At 47.1% G+C, this 16,737-nt stretch overlaps 3 protein-coding genes across 7 annotated transcripts in view; 1 reads left to right on the top strand and 2 right to left on the bottom strand.

The window, feature by feature from the left end:
• LOC117582955 (putative GPI-anchored protein pfl2) overlaps positions 1–16,737 on the bottom strand; it is a 48,026-nt gene that overhangs the window by 14,120 nt on the left and 17,169 nt on the right. For 3 of the 4 annotated variants that reach the window (XM_034271086.1, XM_034271069.1, XM_034271094.1), the window contains exon 3: positions 3,256–3,379. In XM_034271086.1, coding sequence (XP_034126977.1) covers positions 3,256–3,379 — 124 coding nt within the window. Of the gene's footprint in view, positions 1–3,255; positions 3,380–4,889; positions 5,267–16,737 lie in introns of those variants that run through there. The other variant, XM_034271077.1, reaches the window with a different exon arrangement.
• On the top strand, positions 6,445–8,184 carry LOC117592185. Its single transcript, XM_034285787.1, has one exon. The coding sequence runs from the start codon at positions 6,445–6,447 to the stop codon at positions 8,182–8,184; it is 1,740 nt and encodes a 579-aa protein (XP_034141678.1).
• LOC117582980 lies at positions 14,535–15,317 on the bottom strand. 2 transcript variants are annotated; one of them, XM_034271106.1, is made up of 3 exons: positions 15,024–15,317; positions 14,858–14,960; positions 14,535–14,806 (listed from the first exon to the last, which is right to left on the bottom strand). In XM_034271106.1, the coding sequence occupies exons 1-3, from the start codon at positions 15,273–15,275 to the stop codon at positions 14,739–14,741; spliced, it is 423 nt and encodes a 140-aa protein (XP_034126997.1). In that variant the 5' UTR covers positions 15,276–15,317; the 3' UTR covers positions 14,535–14,738. The 2 variants fall into 2 exon arrangements, with proteins under 2 accessions (XP_034126997.1, XP_034127005.1); XM_034271114.1 differs by having other exon boundaries at positions 14,535–14,796.

Genomic DNA, 16,737 nt, shown 5'->3' with positions numbered 1-16,737 from the left:
CTTTTGTTATTCAAATTCAATGAGACACTTGACAGGGGCCAAACTACATCAAATTGGCGCTTAAATATTTCCCGAGCCCAAGCCCGAGTCGGAGCCGGAGCCCCGAAACTGTGGGAAACAATAATATTGAAACAGAGTTCAGGTGTAGGAAAGCGCATTTTTCCTGCCTTTTTCTTCTACTTCTTCTGGCTTCAACTGTAAACTTGGCCATGGAATGGAATGGATGGCCACTTGAGTTTTTGAAGCGTTAAGTGGAAATCAATGGCGCGATCCAGCAAGTCTCAGTCGCATTTTCCCGCTGCCTCTTTCTCCAACGAAACATCGAGCGAAGCAATTGACCAACAAAAAAAACTGTCGATCTGCCACCTCTTTCTCTCTGTGTCTTTCTCTCTGTTCTTCGCTTTGGACTGACGATCGGCAAGCGGTACACTTGTTCAGCTTTGTTGTTGACCATGTTTTCTTAACCGTTTTCCCTTCACTCCCCTCCTCGCCTGTTCACTGATCTGCTCTGGCTGGCCTGGTCGCGCGGTAGGTAAGAATCGACTCAAATCGAATCTTTTTGGGAATTTTTCTTTCGTTTTTTTTTTTTGTTTTCTGCTGACGTCTGTTGTCGTCGTCGGCGTCTCTTGGAAATTTGTTTGTGCTGGACAGCGGAAATGCATTTATTTGCTGACGTCTTGGACTGCAGTGGACTGTGTGGACTGTGGACAGTGCTGCCGATGAAGAGGGGCCTCCACTCCACTCCACTCCACTCCACCCTTGGCGTTAATTGATGAATCTGCGCGCCGCAGGCAGTGGTTCCCCCGTAACCCTATCCATACTCTCTATACGAATGGTGCTATTTCTTGGAATCTCTGTCACGCCATGATTTCCTTTCGAAGTCGAACTTTCAGTCGTCTTGTCGGTTCGGTTTTCCATCTTATATATATTTTTCGGGTTTCTTCCACTCTGTCCTCCTCCTTCTCCTCCTCCTGCCCCTGCCCCTGCACATTCCTTTTACAGGTTTTCATGTTAAACACATCTATTTATACTTTAATGATGTTTGTAATGATGGTGCTAAATATTTCCCACATTATTAGCACCTCTTCAGCGTCTGGGGCTGTAAACTCTGGGAAATGCTTGGTCAAGTCATTGAGGGATTTAACTACAGATTGTTCCATGGCAAGTAGAAACGAAGAGTTGCAAAAGGATTACATGGCAGTTCAGTTAATTCTTAAGAAGGTATACAGATTCCTATTTTTGTTCGGCATGATTGGATCCCCTAAGAAGCAGTTCAGAAATGGCAGATTTGATCCTCTTTTCGTAAGCATTTTTCACTCAGTTATAAAGTAATCGCCGCATTGCAGTCGCCTTTGATTGATCGCTGGCGCTGCAGCCTCCAACGATGCCGAACAATGCTAAACATTTTTAATGAAGTACACGGCAAACACAGGGTCCGAGGCTGGGCTGCGCCGCTTCTAACTTCTAAGAGCAAGAGCAGTGGAGAAGAAACCCCCGAAAAAGGCCATGGGACTAGCGACTGGCCCTCGTTCATTATTTGATCAAGAAATTAACGGTTTCGTTACTTGTTACATGAGCAATGGCAGCGCATCCCAGGGGCTTGGGGTTAGGTGTTGATTGGGCAACGCCCTGGACAGTGGCAGGGGGAGAGCCTGCAACTGATTGCGTTCTCAAAATTTATGGCCGCACATGATGAGCTATAAAATGTTTTATGACCCCCGAGTCCTAGCCCCTGAGGCAGCCCAAAAACAGAACCCAAATTCCATTCGATACGAGATCCCAGCCACAAGCCACCTCAACAATTTTCTCCTTCTGCATGTTTTTTTTTGTTTTTTTTTTCGGTTTTGTCTGAAATTAAATCATGTGATTTATTGACGTGTTGCCCGCTTCTGTTTCCCGGGGATTTCTCGGTGTGTTTGTGGAAAATGTGAAAATGTTTGTGGTTTCCTCTTCTTCTCTTGGGGTGGTGAAAGTTCCCTTCTCCCCATAGACCCTTCTTCTCCCACAAAATTGATTGAGATGTCAAGATTCATTAGCAGCAGCAGCAGCAGAGGGTTGCATTTCCCTTGTTTTTGGTTATGTTCCAGCTAACTGGGGATTTCGGCTAACCAGCCATAAATTTCAATGGGAAATTCCCAGCCAAAACAAGTGATGTCCAGTCCCGCATAAGCCTCACAAACAGCAGCTTAGTTTTGGTGAGGATTCAGGATAATCCCTGCACCGAAGGACTACCTGAGCTTAGCCATGCAAATGAATGAAGCTGTTTGCTGTTGGGATAGGCTCTGGCTCAGGGTCGTCGTGGCCAAGAAGGCGTGCAAATTGACAATAAAACTTTTCGCACATTAAGGCCTTAAGTGGTGTCGCTCTGTCCCTCTCTTCCTTTTTTTCTTGCTTTTCTTTATGCTGCTGGTTGACCAGCTGGAAATTTTCACGCACACTCGCAACAAACAATAATGTTTTTGCACCTGTTGTACAGCATTTTCGCCTGAACCCTGAACCCAGAACCCAGAACCCAGAATGCAGAAACCAGAATCCCGGCTCGTCCTTTGTCCCCTGCCCCGGCCGCACCTCTATCCTGCTGGGTGGCTGCATAGCTCGTGCTGGTCCTCGACTCTCGGGCCTGCAGCTGCAGCCTCTACTCTAATTGGCCATGGCCAAGAGCAGAGCTCTTCTTGCTGTTTTTTTTTTTTCGGAGTGAAAGTTGGCCCGAAGCGTAGCAAATTTTGATGATTTTCTTCCAGTTGTTCTCCTTTTTATGGTAGTTTTTAGTGCAATAAAAGAGCTGCACAAAACGTAATGGTTGTGGAGTATCAGTTAAGGTTTCAGAACTATGCTGAGCTAGTGCTGATTGCCATTGAGCTAAAGATCTAAAGATCGGTAAAGCTGGCAGGAGGAATACCATTTCATTTAAGTCTCTCACTTTCTTGGTGTAATTCTTCAAATTTCTTTATTATATCTCCCATCTTCATTAGCATACCAGCTCCAATTGCTGTGGAATTTCTTTGACTTTGAATGACATTTCAGGGCACATTATTAATAGCTAAAAAAACCCCGAATAAAGTATCTAACAATTGCACTTGTTGTGGTAGCAAGAGAGTTTCCATTGTAATGGAAATTAAAGCAAACAAAAACAATTGTTAAAATATTTTGTGTTAAGAAAGAAATTGTGAAGGCATTTCCTGCAGACGCGACGTGTCTCGATAAACAAAAAACAAAAAAAGGGGCGTTAAGTAGTCAAATCGGGAATATACTTACGTATCTGTGAAATGTCTGTCACTGAGACTGTTCCTGCCGCAGCTAGGTGTATGGCTTTGTTGTGTGCACACTGTGACATTATTACGTAATCTTCTACTGTACATAATGCACCTGAAATCACCACCTGGAAAGAGAGGAAGAATTAGATGCAGTTGGAGTTACTTTATTCCTCCCTTTGTATGGTTCCCCAGCGCAATCTGAAATATATATGGTTCCGTTATCGTTGCCGCTATCTATGAACAGGCCATCAATATTGTATCTAATAGATACAAAAAAAAAGACAGACAGACAGACAGAGCGCAGAATAAAACTGAAACCTAAATTGCATAGCAATGTTTACACCTTGTCAGGACAAAAACAAAACAAAAAAATAACCAGATACAAGCGATGTTGTTTGCTCTGCCACTCAGAGGAGTGCCCACTGTACTCCGCTGCACTCTTTTTGTTGTTGTTGTTGTTGTGTGGCGTATATCGGTAGCAAGTAGCGCCCTCCCCGCTACAACGTCTATCAATCGGTAATTTATCATGTTTGATTAGTTGTCTTCTCTTGATATATTATTACATTCACATTAATAATCGCGCCATTTGATTTAATGAATTTATTGTTTCGCCTGGCGGCCGTCGCTCATTTGCTGCTCCCCCCCTGTCCCCCACCTGTCTGGTGGGTATTATTGTGCCAGGTCAGGTTGTAAATCATATCACGGAGGGACCCAGATTTACTTGCAATATATATATAGACAGGCGGACAACCGTGCGTATGCGTGGAAGGTGAAGTGGGAAGGTTTGCGGCAAAACCCCTTTAAATATTTCCATCGAGGACAGAGACATCGGACATCGATCGTATATCATGCAGTCACAAATCCCAGCCAATTCTCAAGATTTATGCACTAATTTATACATGCCACACTGTGGCTGCTTATCTATTCCTTTACAGCAAAATGTACTATAGAAACGAAACCATATAAGAAATGTTGAAACTTTTGAATCAAGTTTTAAGGGAAAGTCCCCTCTAGAAAAATCTGAATGAGTATCGTGCCGCACCTTATCTTCATTCATAATTTCATCAAGCCACAAAAAAAAAGCGTAAAACGAAACCCTTTCTGTGCGGGGCCTTGCGACGCTTTATTTATTAGAACTCTGTCGATAATTACAAAATAATGCGTTTTGCCTCAGCACACCAACACCCCTGTGCACCACTTCAGTTTGCCACCACCACCACCCTCCCTCCAGCAAGTATCTTTAACCAACTTTGAACAAACACTTGGGAAAATACACGAAACGAGGTTACACGGAGCATAAACTCATGGCGAAGAGGTGGGCGATAGCAAGACTTTGTAGAGTGTGCGCCTTGATAAGATTCCAAAGAGCTTCTCTGGGTTTGGGGTTTCGGGTTTCGGGTTTGGGTACGCGGTCTAGCGCGGGTTCTGTTCTTCTTTGAGTCCAACGTTTTGCCAACAACTTGAACCCAAGCATCGAGCGATTGAGGAAGTGCTTGCTTGGCTTGTAAGTTTCCTTGTAACTTGGCTAATTAGCCCGAGCCGATACGCGCGAGCCTTGACTATGATTATTTTGTATTGTTTTATGGGGTTTTAAAGTGAAGGATTATGTACAGATATCCAGTAAGCAATACTCACAATAAAAAACAGCAGTCTCTCTAACTGATTCGACATTCATTCGGCGATTAATGTACATAATTTTAACCCATTTACTGCCAGACGGGAGCAGTAAACTAATGCTTCAATAGGTGAGTGGCTGCTGCTGCTGCTGCTGCTGCTGCTTGGGCGATAAGTGAGCGTCGGCGGCGGCAGTTAATTGATTGGGATGACATTGGGCGTCGTAATCCCCATGTAATCGCTCTTCACTTCACTTGACCGATACCAGTACCAGGCAGTTCTCTAGCCCTTAGCCCGAACACATTTCCTCTGTTGTTGTTTTTGGTTTCTTGGGCACGTTTTTGTTTAGGGGCAAGCAGGCAGGCTGGCAGGCTGGCAGGCGTTTCAGTTTCACTGGTAAATGCAGCAGCAGTTGTCGTTGTTAGCCCAAATGAAAATGAAATCCATTGCAGGGGCACACAAACACGAAACAAAACACACACACACACACAAACACAGAGAGAACGTTACACTCAACACACACACACACGCGATGCACTTCCGCTTCCGCTGCGACAATAAATTTTTGTTGTGTTAAACTTTTATTTTTGTGTATAAATATTTTTTTTTGCACCCTGTGGCACGTACAACTTGGACTGGGTCTTCCGTTAAACGTTGAGGGTATTCGTTGGAGTATTCGCTGGGTTATTCGCTGCTTGAATATTCGTATTCGTAATCGTAATCGTGACTGAATCGCGTAACGGCACAAGACGTAAAGCACAGAAACGGGGCACAAGGCAGACACAACGTTGAACGTCGATTGAATTATCGAGACTAAACCGAAGCGAAACGTGCGACATTTTTGGTTTTGTGTTTTTCTTCCTTACCACACGGCGAACAGCAGCAGCAGCAGCAGCAGCGGCAGCAGCAGCGGCGGCGGTGGCAACAGCAACATCAACAGCAACAGCGGAGGCAACATTAGCAGCAACATCCACTCCACACAGCAACAACAGTTTGAAAAGTTTCGTCTCTCACTTTTTGTGTGTGCCTCTGTGTGTGTGTGTGTGGTGTGTGTGGTGTGTGCGGGTGTGCGGTTGTGTGTGTAGCGGCCATTATGCTGCCGCCTGCAGCTCTACAGTGCGACTTTTATAGCATGCGAGAAATGGCAGCGCACCAACAGAGCCAACAGCTGTTGCCGTTCGAACCTGTTGTCCGTCACTGTTGTATGAGAACTGTTAGCAGCGGGGACTCGCTGTTATTAACAGAAGTTCGATGCAGCAGCGGTTTGAATTTGAATGAAGCATTTGAAGAATTTTTGGAGAGCTTTGCATTTGATATAGAGGGAATATCTCTGAAGTTATATCTGCATCTGTAAAGCGATATGTTAGATAGCATCCTCTATCGTTTGTATATAGGGTATCCAAGCCTCAAAATGTGTTCCAACCACATCTTTCGATCGATATTTGTAATTGCATGTCAAAAAACTCTAATTAGGTGTCCGTTATTAGTTTGCCCCACTAATTAGTGCGACTAATTGAATTAACTGACCGCCCAGATGCATCCCATTGTCCTTTCAATTGTGCCTTGGCTGTTAAACATGTCGCTACTCAAAGTTTCGCTGTGGATTCCACTCCTGACAGTGGTGGCGGCACAGGCAGGCGGCACCTTTATCCTCCAGTTGACACTCGAGTTGTGCACCAAAACTCACATTTACTATGGCCTCTCGGGGGAGCAGCTGCAGAGATTACCCATGCGGAGCAATCAGCCAAAGATGCTGCTCCAGGGAAACATCAGCGAGCAGCTAAAGACCCAACACGATGCTCCAGTGCTTACCATAACGCCACTGGAAAGCGATTTGGATGGCAATCTAGAAGCTGTGAGCGTGCTTCAAGCGTATCTCAAGGATAGGCAGTTCAATGACATCCTGCTAATGGATATGCAGAGCAAAGCCAGCCATGAAGCCATATTCAAAGCCTATTGGGATGCAGGATTTCCGCATGTTCTGCTCGTCTCTGCTGAGCATCAACTCTGGACAATGAAACCTTATCCGCGGCTCGCAATCATCCGCACAACGCTGCAGCAGTATCTTTCCCAGCGAAACTCCAAGGATCTGCTGGGCTATCCTGTGCGTGTGCTCGTCACCAATGATCCGCCGCATTCGTTTGTGAATGAGAACAAGTCCGTGGCGTCGGGAGCTCGCTACCAGGGCAGCATCATCAGCAGCTTCAAGCTATTTGCCAAACACTTCAATGCCAGCCTCGAGGCGGTGCCTTTTGCCGGACTGCGACGCTACCGCACGGAGGAGTGCCTCAGCCTGGTGATGTCCAACGTGACGGACGCCTGTGGCAGCATCTTTGTGATGACCTTCCGCTACCCCACCTCGCAGCCGGTACGTCTGAATCGCGTGGCCATCATGGCACCCTTTGGCAATCCCATCGAGAAGTTCCACTACTTCTTTCGACCCTTCGACCCCCCCGTCTGGCTGTGGACGGGCCTCAGTGTGGCCTACATCGCCCTGCTGGGTGCACTGCTTCATCGCTGGCACTTTGGCCGCTGGGATGTGGGCCAGTACCTCCTGCTGGCCGTTCAGAGTTTGCTGACCCGCAGCCTCACACTGCCCCAGTGTTGCTCGGGCGGCAACCGACTGCTGCTGCTGCTCCTGCTCTTCGCCACGGGCTTCGTGCTGTCCAGCCTGTACGTGGCCCAGCTATCGATGATGCTCACCACGAGGCTCTATCAGCGGCCCATCAACACCGTGGCGGACCTGAAGGCCGCCAATGTCAGCATCCTGCTGCAGCAACACAACGTGGGCCCGAATTCCGTGTACGGCAGCTCCGAGGAGCTGCGTGAACGCTTCCTCCTGGTGGAGGAGTCGCTGCACAAGCAGCGACGCGATGACCTAGATCCCCGCTACGCCTACGTGGACTCCGAGGACCGCATGGACTTTTATCTCTACCAGCAGAAGTTCCTGCGGCGGCCACGCATGAAGAAGCTCCTCGATCCCGTGGGCTACACCTGGGCCGTGCAGGTAATCCGCCAGAACTGGCCGCTGGAGCGGCTCTACAACGAGCATGTGCAGCGGCTCTTCGAGACGGGGCTGCAGGAGAAGCTCGTCGGGGATGTCCACGAGCTGGCGGTGCTCGCTGGCTTTCTGCGGTTCCTGCCCACCCAGTTCGCCGACATCGAACCGCTGCGACTCGAGGACATTGTGATGGCGGCCATGGTGCTGGCCGGGGGCCACGCCCTCGCCGGGATCTGCTTCCTGTGCGAATGGCTGCTGCCAAACATTAATGAGGCTCAATCTCAATCTCAATTGCAATTAAGGGAATGGCAATAAAAGCAAAGAACACACCCCCGAAAGTGTATCACAATTCTGAGGCGATTAGGGTCACAACAAAGCGAAAAGGGACGCATGTGGCATCCGCTGGATAATGGGGCAGCAACAGCAGCAGCTACAGAGAGGGGAGAGGAGAGTGCTGTTCAGAGTGCAAAAGTGTGTCATGTGGGTGGCGTTCTCAGCGGAAGTTGCCGAAAATGCAGCGCATTTGATTGAACATTGATTGACAATGTCCCAGAAACAGAACAGAACAGGAAGCACCACTGACAATCGATGGATGGCTGCTTCTTGCCACTCGGTGTCCTGTCGCCCCCGGTTCCCATTGTTCGCACAGACAATAGCTGTGCTCTTGGGTTGTTGGGTTTTTGTCCTTGTAATCCCCAACCCGATTATGGTCCATTGTCAGGCACTTGGCGCGTTGCTTGATTGTCCCTGTGGATGGGATTACATGGCTTGCTACTCGTTTTTAGGACCATTAAAGTCACGTTCAATTATGGTTAGTGGGCGGCAAAAGATGGACATTCAATTGAATGGGATTTCGCGGATTATTTTCATGTCCAACACTCAGTCCAAGGGTCGTTCCGTCTGGCACAATTTCAACTGACTGGTAAACAATTGCACAAAACTGTCTATCAGTAAGTGAGTCAGGTAGCGACCCTGCTGTTGCCAACGTACAGAATTTCGATCCTCCTGCCTCAGCCATAATCACATCTAAAGCTTGAACGTTGATCATGTGAGCTTTTTGGAGAAGGTTGAAACTGTGCGAAATTATCGCCCTTATCGCTGTGACGTCGCCAGGAATGTGCGACCCAAAAGATTGCCACACGATTAGATTTCCCCCCGGCCCAAAACCACCGCACACTCCACTCCAGCATTATCGAAATATTAAATGTTCTACGCGTTGTCAAGTGTTCAAAACTGATGATGGGTGGGTGAGGGCTGTTCATTAGCGAAATATTATGGATGTCCGTGTAAGATTACGGAGCCACTCTGGAGGGCCAACTGCTGGTTGGTAAACCCCCCCCCCAAAGGCTCCTTATCGTAAAGGCTTTTGCTGTAGCCAGTTCAGGGCTAATCGTAGGTCAGTCCCAGACGCAAGTCAATCTTTATTTCTGGTTGGCAGCCAATCAAGCGTGTAGTAACAAAAAAACTAATTAATTTCGCCAGTCGCGGCGCTCATCAAACTAATTGGCCAGCAGCGTGGGTGGCCTTTTGGCCAACTTCCACACAGACCTTAGATTTAATTGCATGCGCCGGTCGCGGAGAACCTGCCAAAGACACAAAAACACTCACAGACACACAGCTCAGTGTCTAGTTAATAGCTTAAAGCGGGGCTAGACGGAGCTACTACTAGCCAGCCAGCAGGAAAAGCAACCCAAGGCAAAGGCAAAAGGCAAAAGGCAAAACGGTTTCTTATATTTTTTTCGTTTACCGTTTTTGGCCTTTTTGACTTTCCCACATGACAGACAATTCTGCTGTTTGCAGCAGCAGCTTTTTTGTTGTTTTTTTTTTTTGCTTGCTGTTTAATAAACTTAACAATTTAATTTTTTCCATTTTTTGTTGGCATTTTGTTCGTCTTTTGTATTGATTGTCGCGTTGACAGCCTCCCCGCCAATTGGCTTTGGCCCCCACTTGAACTTTGTGGCCATCGGGTGACCAGCGGACTGGCTTCCTAATCGCCGGAACGAGACTGCAGCCCACAACTGACTTTGGCCCCTCTCGCTCTCTCTCTCTCTCTCTCTCTGTGTGTGCCCCTCCCTGCCACGATTAAGCGCCGGGCATTTGCTGTCAATCAACGCAGCATTAACCACTCAGCGGGTGCTGCTGCGGTCAGCAGTGGTTGAGGGGTTGGCGGTGGCATATCACCCAATCAATAACAATGACTGATTACGATTAAAACTGTTGCCCCGTAGCAGGCACACACACGCTCTTTGGCCTTTTGGCGAGCCTCCTTTCAGCCAGAGAGAAAACGAAAATGAGTCACGCTAACGAGACTGCCATGTGCTGTGGCAACAATGACGCGGAAATGCCAGAGCGAAAGCTAAACAGGTGGCACATACCAGAGGCGGAGAGATTGGCCTTCAGTCTGGAGGTTCTTTCATTGAATAATAGAAGCAGAAACGTAGTTGTAGTTACTCTTATCCGTTTGGCAGTGATTAGCTCATTCATTCCCATTTCGGATAGTTCAGATGACCAAGCATTATGCCTACGCTTATCAGTCAACTGGCGCCGACAACTTTCGCACATTGAATGACGCGCAAGTCGAAGACACGCATTGCCGAGGAGCTCCTCCGCTGGAGCTGGCTGTCCCACACGGATTTATTGCACCAGCGAAGCTAGCAAAGTCCCCAATAAAGATTGTGGCCCCAGTTTTGAAATCAAAACAAATCGTAAATAAATCGGAATGCGAAATTCCTGCAAAAAGATTCCATTGGTCAGGCCGCAACGTCTCCTCCGCTTCGGCGGCGATGGCATCCGCTGCTCCGGTTGAGCTTTGCTCCCGAATCGTATATTAGGCAGGTGCACAGACCACAAGTCACCTTATCGGACATTGGAGCTACTGTTATTATTTTTGGCATCGATCCCGGTCAGGCATTAATGAGCATTAATTGATTTCCCTTGCCCCTGTGGCGGTGCCAGATTTATGGGTACAGGATCTTGCGGTTTCCGCAAAGTTTTGGGCGGGTAAGCGCTGGGCACGTGTCGCGCCACAAAATGCCGAAATTAATCTGAAAAAGTACTCGTAGTCAGAGTCAGCCGGATGGGTGCTCTGTTTCGCAGTTTTGTAAACAGAAAACCGCAAAGCCAACAAAATGTACACCGCAGCACCGCAGCACCTCAGCGCCCTGCCCCTGGACACGGGCCAGACTTTTGGTATAAAAATTTTATATATTGCATTGCTATGGGTATTATAATACATGCGCTCGTGTGCGAGAGTATTTATACTCGTGTTTAGCCGTCGGGCGATTCATGTTTGACAAGTACTAAAAGTGATTAAAGCAAATCTAAACACTTGTTCCCTTGTACCCCTCCAGAGAGAGAGAGAGAGAGAGAGAGGGAGAGAGCGGGTTGGGGTTGAGTGGCATCGACTCATTTGTTAATCAAAATGCAAATGTAATCAATGAAACGGAAGTCAACATTGGGGGTGGGGAGTAACGTGTAAATGTAATAACATAATGGATCACCATGCCCCTTGCACATTCCCTTTTGGCCGGGTATGAGCACAGTGGTTCTGGGCAAACCTTTGCGGCATGCCATTCAATCTCTATTCAATTTGTGCCACTGTACTCCGCTTGGCTGTTAGCAAAATAAAAGCCTTTTCCCCCCTTTTTGGGTAATGAGTCTAGCCGTGTGGCACGGCAGTGGCCCTCGAGTTGCATGTCAAGCGGCATGAACATGTTGCCAAAGGTCTCTCTACTTTTACTTCTGCCTCCCATTCCTGTGTTTTATTCCTTGGCCATCATTCGTAAGGGGCGGCCTTTTGGCATTTCGGTTGCCATTTTCCAGCGGAAATGTGCGCCAAAAAGTGTTTGCAAGGGAATGGGAATGGGAATGGGAATGGGAATGTAATATGTTGGAATATTTGAAAATTAAGAAAAACAACCTAACAGCGTGTGCAGGAGGAGGAGTGTGGTGTGGGGGTTGGGGCAGAGCTCTTGGCAAATGGCGCCCGGCAAATGCGTTCATTGAACTGCCGCCCGAACGATGAAATAAAATCAACAGAAAACACATTTAAAAGGAAAATAAATATGTGGCGGATAGCTGGCGACAGCTGGCAGAGGAGCGAGACGAAGGACGAAGGACGAGCTAAGACAAACAGCGGAGCGGATTTATGGGGTCGGTTGCCCTGCCCTGCCCTGCCCTGCCCTGCCCCGTAAGACGGAAGCGGAAAGACGCGCAACTTGCAACTGACACAGAAATCCACAGACGGGTTGGGCTGGGCCATGCCACCGCAGAGCGAGGAAGCTGTCAAAAGGCTGTGCAACCCTTGCGGCCACTTCTGCTTCGGCTTATCCTTTATGTTTTTTTTTTGTCTGCTTCTTGCACTGCCAAACGGAAACGGAATCATGTTGCCTTACGCCACAAGAACGGGGCTCAAGACGCTGCCTGGCTCCTTGGGGTGCTGCAGCCATGTGTTCCGTCCTCTTTGGGGTGAAATTGATATGCCACAGACACTGACACAGCCACAGACAGAGAGACTGAGACACAGATACTTACTGTATCTCGTGTCTCCATGTTTAATGTGCAGAAAATTTCAGATTTTAATCATCCATTCGGTTATCGAATACTTTGTGGCAAGCTGTTGCCGTTGGCATTACTTACGCCTGAATGGGCGGGCGCAATCCAAGTAATTGCCACGGCTCGTTGCATAAGCGGGACACAACAGGTCGTATTATTAATAAATATATATTTTGCCTCTCCATGATCGAGAGGGAGGATGCCGCTGCCCGCCATTCAGCTTGAAGGAAAGGCAAATCTGAAAGAAGTTCTTGCATCATTCAATCAGATTTTTGCCAGTTCAATAATACAAATATTATTGTTGGACTGTGAAACATTTCTGGTAACATTTCTGGTAACATTTCTGGTATCGCCATCAGTTTTTGAAGCCATAAATTTGTCCGATCAAAGACAGTTTAGGCCCCGACTGAAGGCCTGTCAGTTGGCCGTCGTCACTCTCTGCGGCTGCTCGAAGTGAAGTGAAAAGTGAGAGCGAAGTGAGAGTGAGATTTAGTTGTCAGCGGCTGCAAATGCCTGAAATGTGAAAATCTCTGGCCGCCAGATAGTGTGGCAATCGATGGAAATACGTAAACGAGTCAGTCACATTGTCAAGGTCGGAATTCCAGGGAATTGCTTAAAAAATCATAATAAAACAGGTGAAAATTAAAAATAGAAAATAGGGGGAATTATGTGAAAAGTTTAGCATTTTGGATGCGAAATAATTATATAATTTGACTAATACTTTTGACTACTTTTGTTCTACTAAAACTCCGTAATTTGGTACACTTTAGGCCACTAAGTGGCAGTGCCTAGCTTCCGCCTTGAAGTGGGTGTGGCTGTGGCTGTGGCTGTGGCTGAGACTGTGGCAAATGCCACAATTTGTTGCGCTCCATTGCGCGTGGAAATTATGATTTTAGCTTTTTGTGGAAAATCTCATTAGGTTTCGGGTTTTTTTTTTAGTTGTGCCGTAAATATGGGTTTCGCGACTCAGCTTTGGTCCAAATTGAAAAGCTCACTGACCGTCGCAACAGCAACAGCAACAGCCAGTTGCAGTGGCTATCCTTTGGGGGCAATGGGGCTTACCTGGCATTTTAATTAAGCGCAAAAGTTTTATGAGCATTTCTTTAATGGCTGTACATAAATTCAGCGGAGACTCTTTCTGTCTAAAAGAGCAGTCGGCGGCCGCCTTTGGGGAGACAGATTCTGGTTGGAGGGGTTACAGAATCGGATCATAAAACGCACGGCAGGCGGCATTCGGCTGGCGATCATAAATGGAAAGTGAATTTTATGCCAATCATTAAACAAAGTAGTGAAAAAAGTGAAACGTTTTGTATAGCCGAAGTCGGGTCGTGGGTGTCTCTGCTGATATCTTTATCCCAACTTTGTAGCCTTATCGATTGCCGCCTGATAATTGTGTGACACAGTGTGTGCGGCATGGGGCAGCGGTAGCGGCCACACTTGAGGGTGTCATTCAACCCGCGTGGAGCTGCAACTGCAACTGCAACTGCAACTGGCATGCCCCCCTGCATGGCTGCTTCTATAATGTAACTCTATCTGGCAGATACGCAGGGTTTATGTTTATGGCAGTCACACACATCGACACTCATTGTTTGAACAAGCAACTGCAGTTCCACTCCACGCACTCAAAGTACCCATGAATCCATGAATATAAACCACATGAATCATTGGACAAACTTTTTGTGGATTTACTTGCAATCATTCATTCAATCATGCACAGTTTATTCATTGGTTCATTTGCAAATTCATTCATGAATTGTTTCTGTTGATTATTCATGAATGCCCGCCATGAACAACTACTCATGACCATTTTTTTCGGGTTTTTCTTTTCGAATTTTTGCATATCTCAAGGGCCCCGGACTGCGTTTCGGTTTGATTTATTTGCATATGCAACATCGAAATGCACTCACAGTGGCACCCCACCCCAGCTCTACCCTTGTCCCGCCCCCCACACAGAGTGAGATGAGCTTTTAAGTGGCCGACCCCTCGACTTTTCGGCTTTTGTTGACTCGGAGGAGAGGGCCCTGTGACTGCCCATCTCCTCCCCGAACTGTCACCAAAGTGCTCCACATTTTTTGTTATTTTTTGCTTTGTGTTTATTAACAGATGCCTCGTTCCTCCCTGGTGCCCTTCCGCCACTGCTTATCCAGTTTAATGGATTTTTAATGAGTCTCGAGCGGTGCTTTTGAGCGGCCTTTCGGCATCGCAGCGGAAAGTGCAGTTTCATTTGAATCCGCTTAATCCTGTTTCGTTGACTTTCGTTGAGTGGAAGGAAGAAGCTTCGAGAGATGTTAAGATTTCATTGAGGAAAGTGCCAATCAATCGTCTTTGGTCGTCAGTTGAACGTGAAAGGAGTTCACGATAAACATGCAATAGCTGAGAGTGACTGCGAGAACCAATCAGCAATGAAACAAAACAGAAATAGATTCCAATTTACCAATTCTTATGATGGCTATGCCGCTCACCAAGGCCGTGACCATCGTACAGATAAGAACCACAAAGTTGACCAGCAGCCAGATGCCTATATAGGCGGGCTTCTCCTGAATGAAAGATGGAAACTGTATCTAGTATCTCTCTTTCTCGAGAGAGACTTCGTAGCTCACCCTGATGGCGCCATAGATCAGCATTAGATCGTTGAGGGCCATCAAGTAGAAAGTGCCAGCGAAGCAGGCCACACATGTGCCGGTGTCCATTGTCCTAAAGAACTCGACTATGCTGTCGGGAAACGCATTGCTGGCCACCATATACCAGCCGTAGCTGCCGAGTACAATGTCCGTTAGGCCAAACAGACAACCCGTCAGGATGACACCCAGCCGCAGGGGCAGGCAACACAGGAACTTTGCGCAACGCACCATAGCCCCCGCAGAACTCACAAAATAATTTCAATTTTGATTGATTTGTTAGAACAATTTGATAGATTTTGGAATGTACACTTTGCTGGCAGAAGGTTCTGGTCTGCAACAGTTAGTTCTGGCCATAATCCCGCATACTTCAAGCTGGAGTACGTACACTATCGGTGGGTGGGTCTGGCTGTGTCTATCTAAGCGATTTCCAGGAATTCCATTGAGTGGCGGGCCCTCAGATCGCTGCCGTCTGGCCAACAATTCTTTTGATCAATTCCACTGACACGGAAGCGCCGCAGATATCAGCGACTGATAGCAGCAGACGCGACACTCGAGTGGGCGTCACGAGTCATGGCTAAAGTATTTGGCCCAGCCAAAGTAAGTCGCCAGCAGGGTCAAGGGTAGGGACTGGCATAGTCAACCCCAAAGAGCTAAGGTCGCTGGCCATTCCTTGAGGGGTTGAGATGGTGCTGGGTGGGGCTCCATCGATAAGACACTTTTCGACACCCAACTGTCGAGTGTTGTGTTTTGTTGTGTGTGTTGTTGAGAGGAGCCCAGTGCCACTTTCATTTATCGCCAATGGAATTTTAATTGAGTGAACGCGCAGTGTGCCAGGTGCCACTGCGATTTGGAATCTCGACCAAAGTTCAGGCTATCGACACCACTCGAGTAATCCCATGCGACTTCACCACGTTGCACGATAGCGAAATCCCTCCCCCAGTCCCAAGTACGTGACTGTACTGCCCTGACCTAAGCCACACACAGCACACTGATTGGCGCACCTTTTAGGGGAGTTCCCTGTGGATATTCACAACAAAAAAAGAAGTCATTGGTTGTGTGACCAGATAGTTGTCTTAACTGAACGATCGGATCCCCACGATTCCTTCTTTTGTGTCTTTCATTTTCGGGAAAAGTACAGTTGTGCGTTGAGCAACTGTTTGTGGCGTGTGGCAGAGACTTGTTTATCGTTTATCGTTTATCGCAAAATGTGTTCGCTTTGTTTTGTTAATCCAAACACACAACAAATTATTTGACAAGCGGAGTTAATTGATTGTATTCTCGTGCCAGGCTAAACATTTATCGATGATGGCACACGAGTGTACCCTGCTTTAATTTCATAACATCACGAAATTTCGTTGTACTCTTTCATCACATTTATATGGTCAAAGTTCGGACATACCCTAGGCCATGGGTGGGCGCTACAACTATTTCTGTGCTATAAATTCCATGGAAATGTATTGAAATTCCTGCACCATGAATGTCCGTAATCAAGAAACATATTTAAGCCATCGAAAGTAAGGTAAATTCCGTATTGTTTTGCTTTAGTGGTAGGAAAATTCCGCAGAACAAGTTGGGTAGTTCCTTCGAATTCGGAAACGAATGACAGATTAGGAATAGAATAAATGAAAAATTCTGTGGATCTAACAACAGATAAATGCCTTTTGCTTCCTTGATTTCTTTGTGCCCAACGACA

The sequence above is a fragment of the Drosophila guanche genome, unplaced genomic scaffold, assembly GCF_900245975.1.
Source record: "Drosophila guanche unplaced genomic scaffold, DGUA_6, whole genome shotgun sequence".
NCBI lineage: Eukaryota > Metazoa > Arthropoda > Insecta > Diptera > Drosophilidae > Drosophila > Drosophila guanche.
Note: the sequence above shows the minus strand (reverse complement) of the source record. Positions and strands in the feature narration are given on the sequence as shown.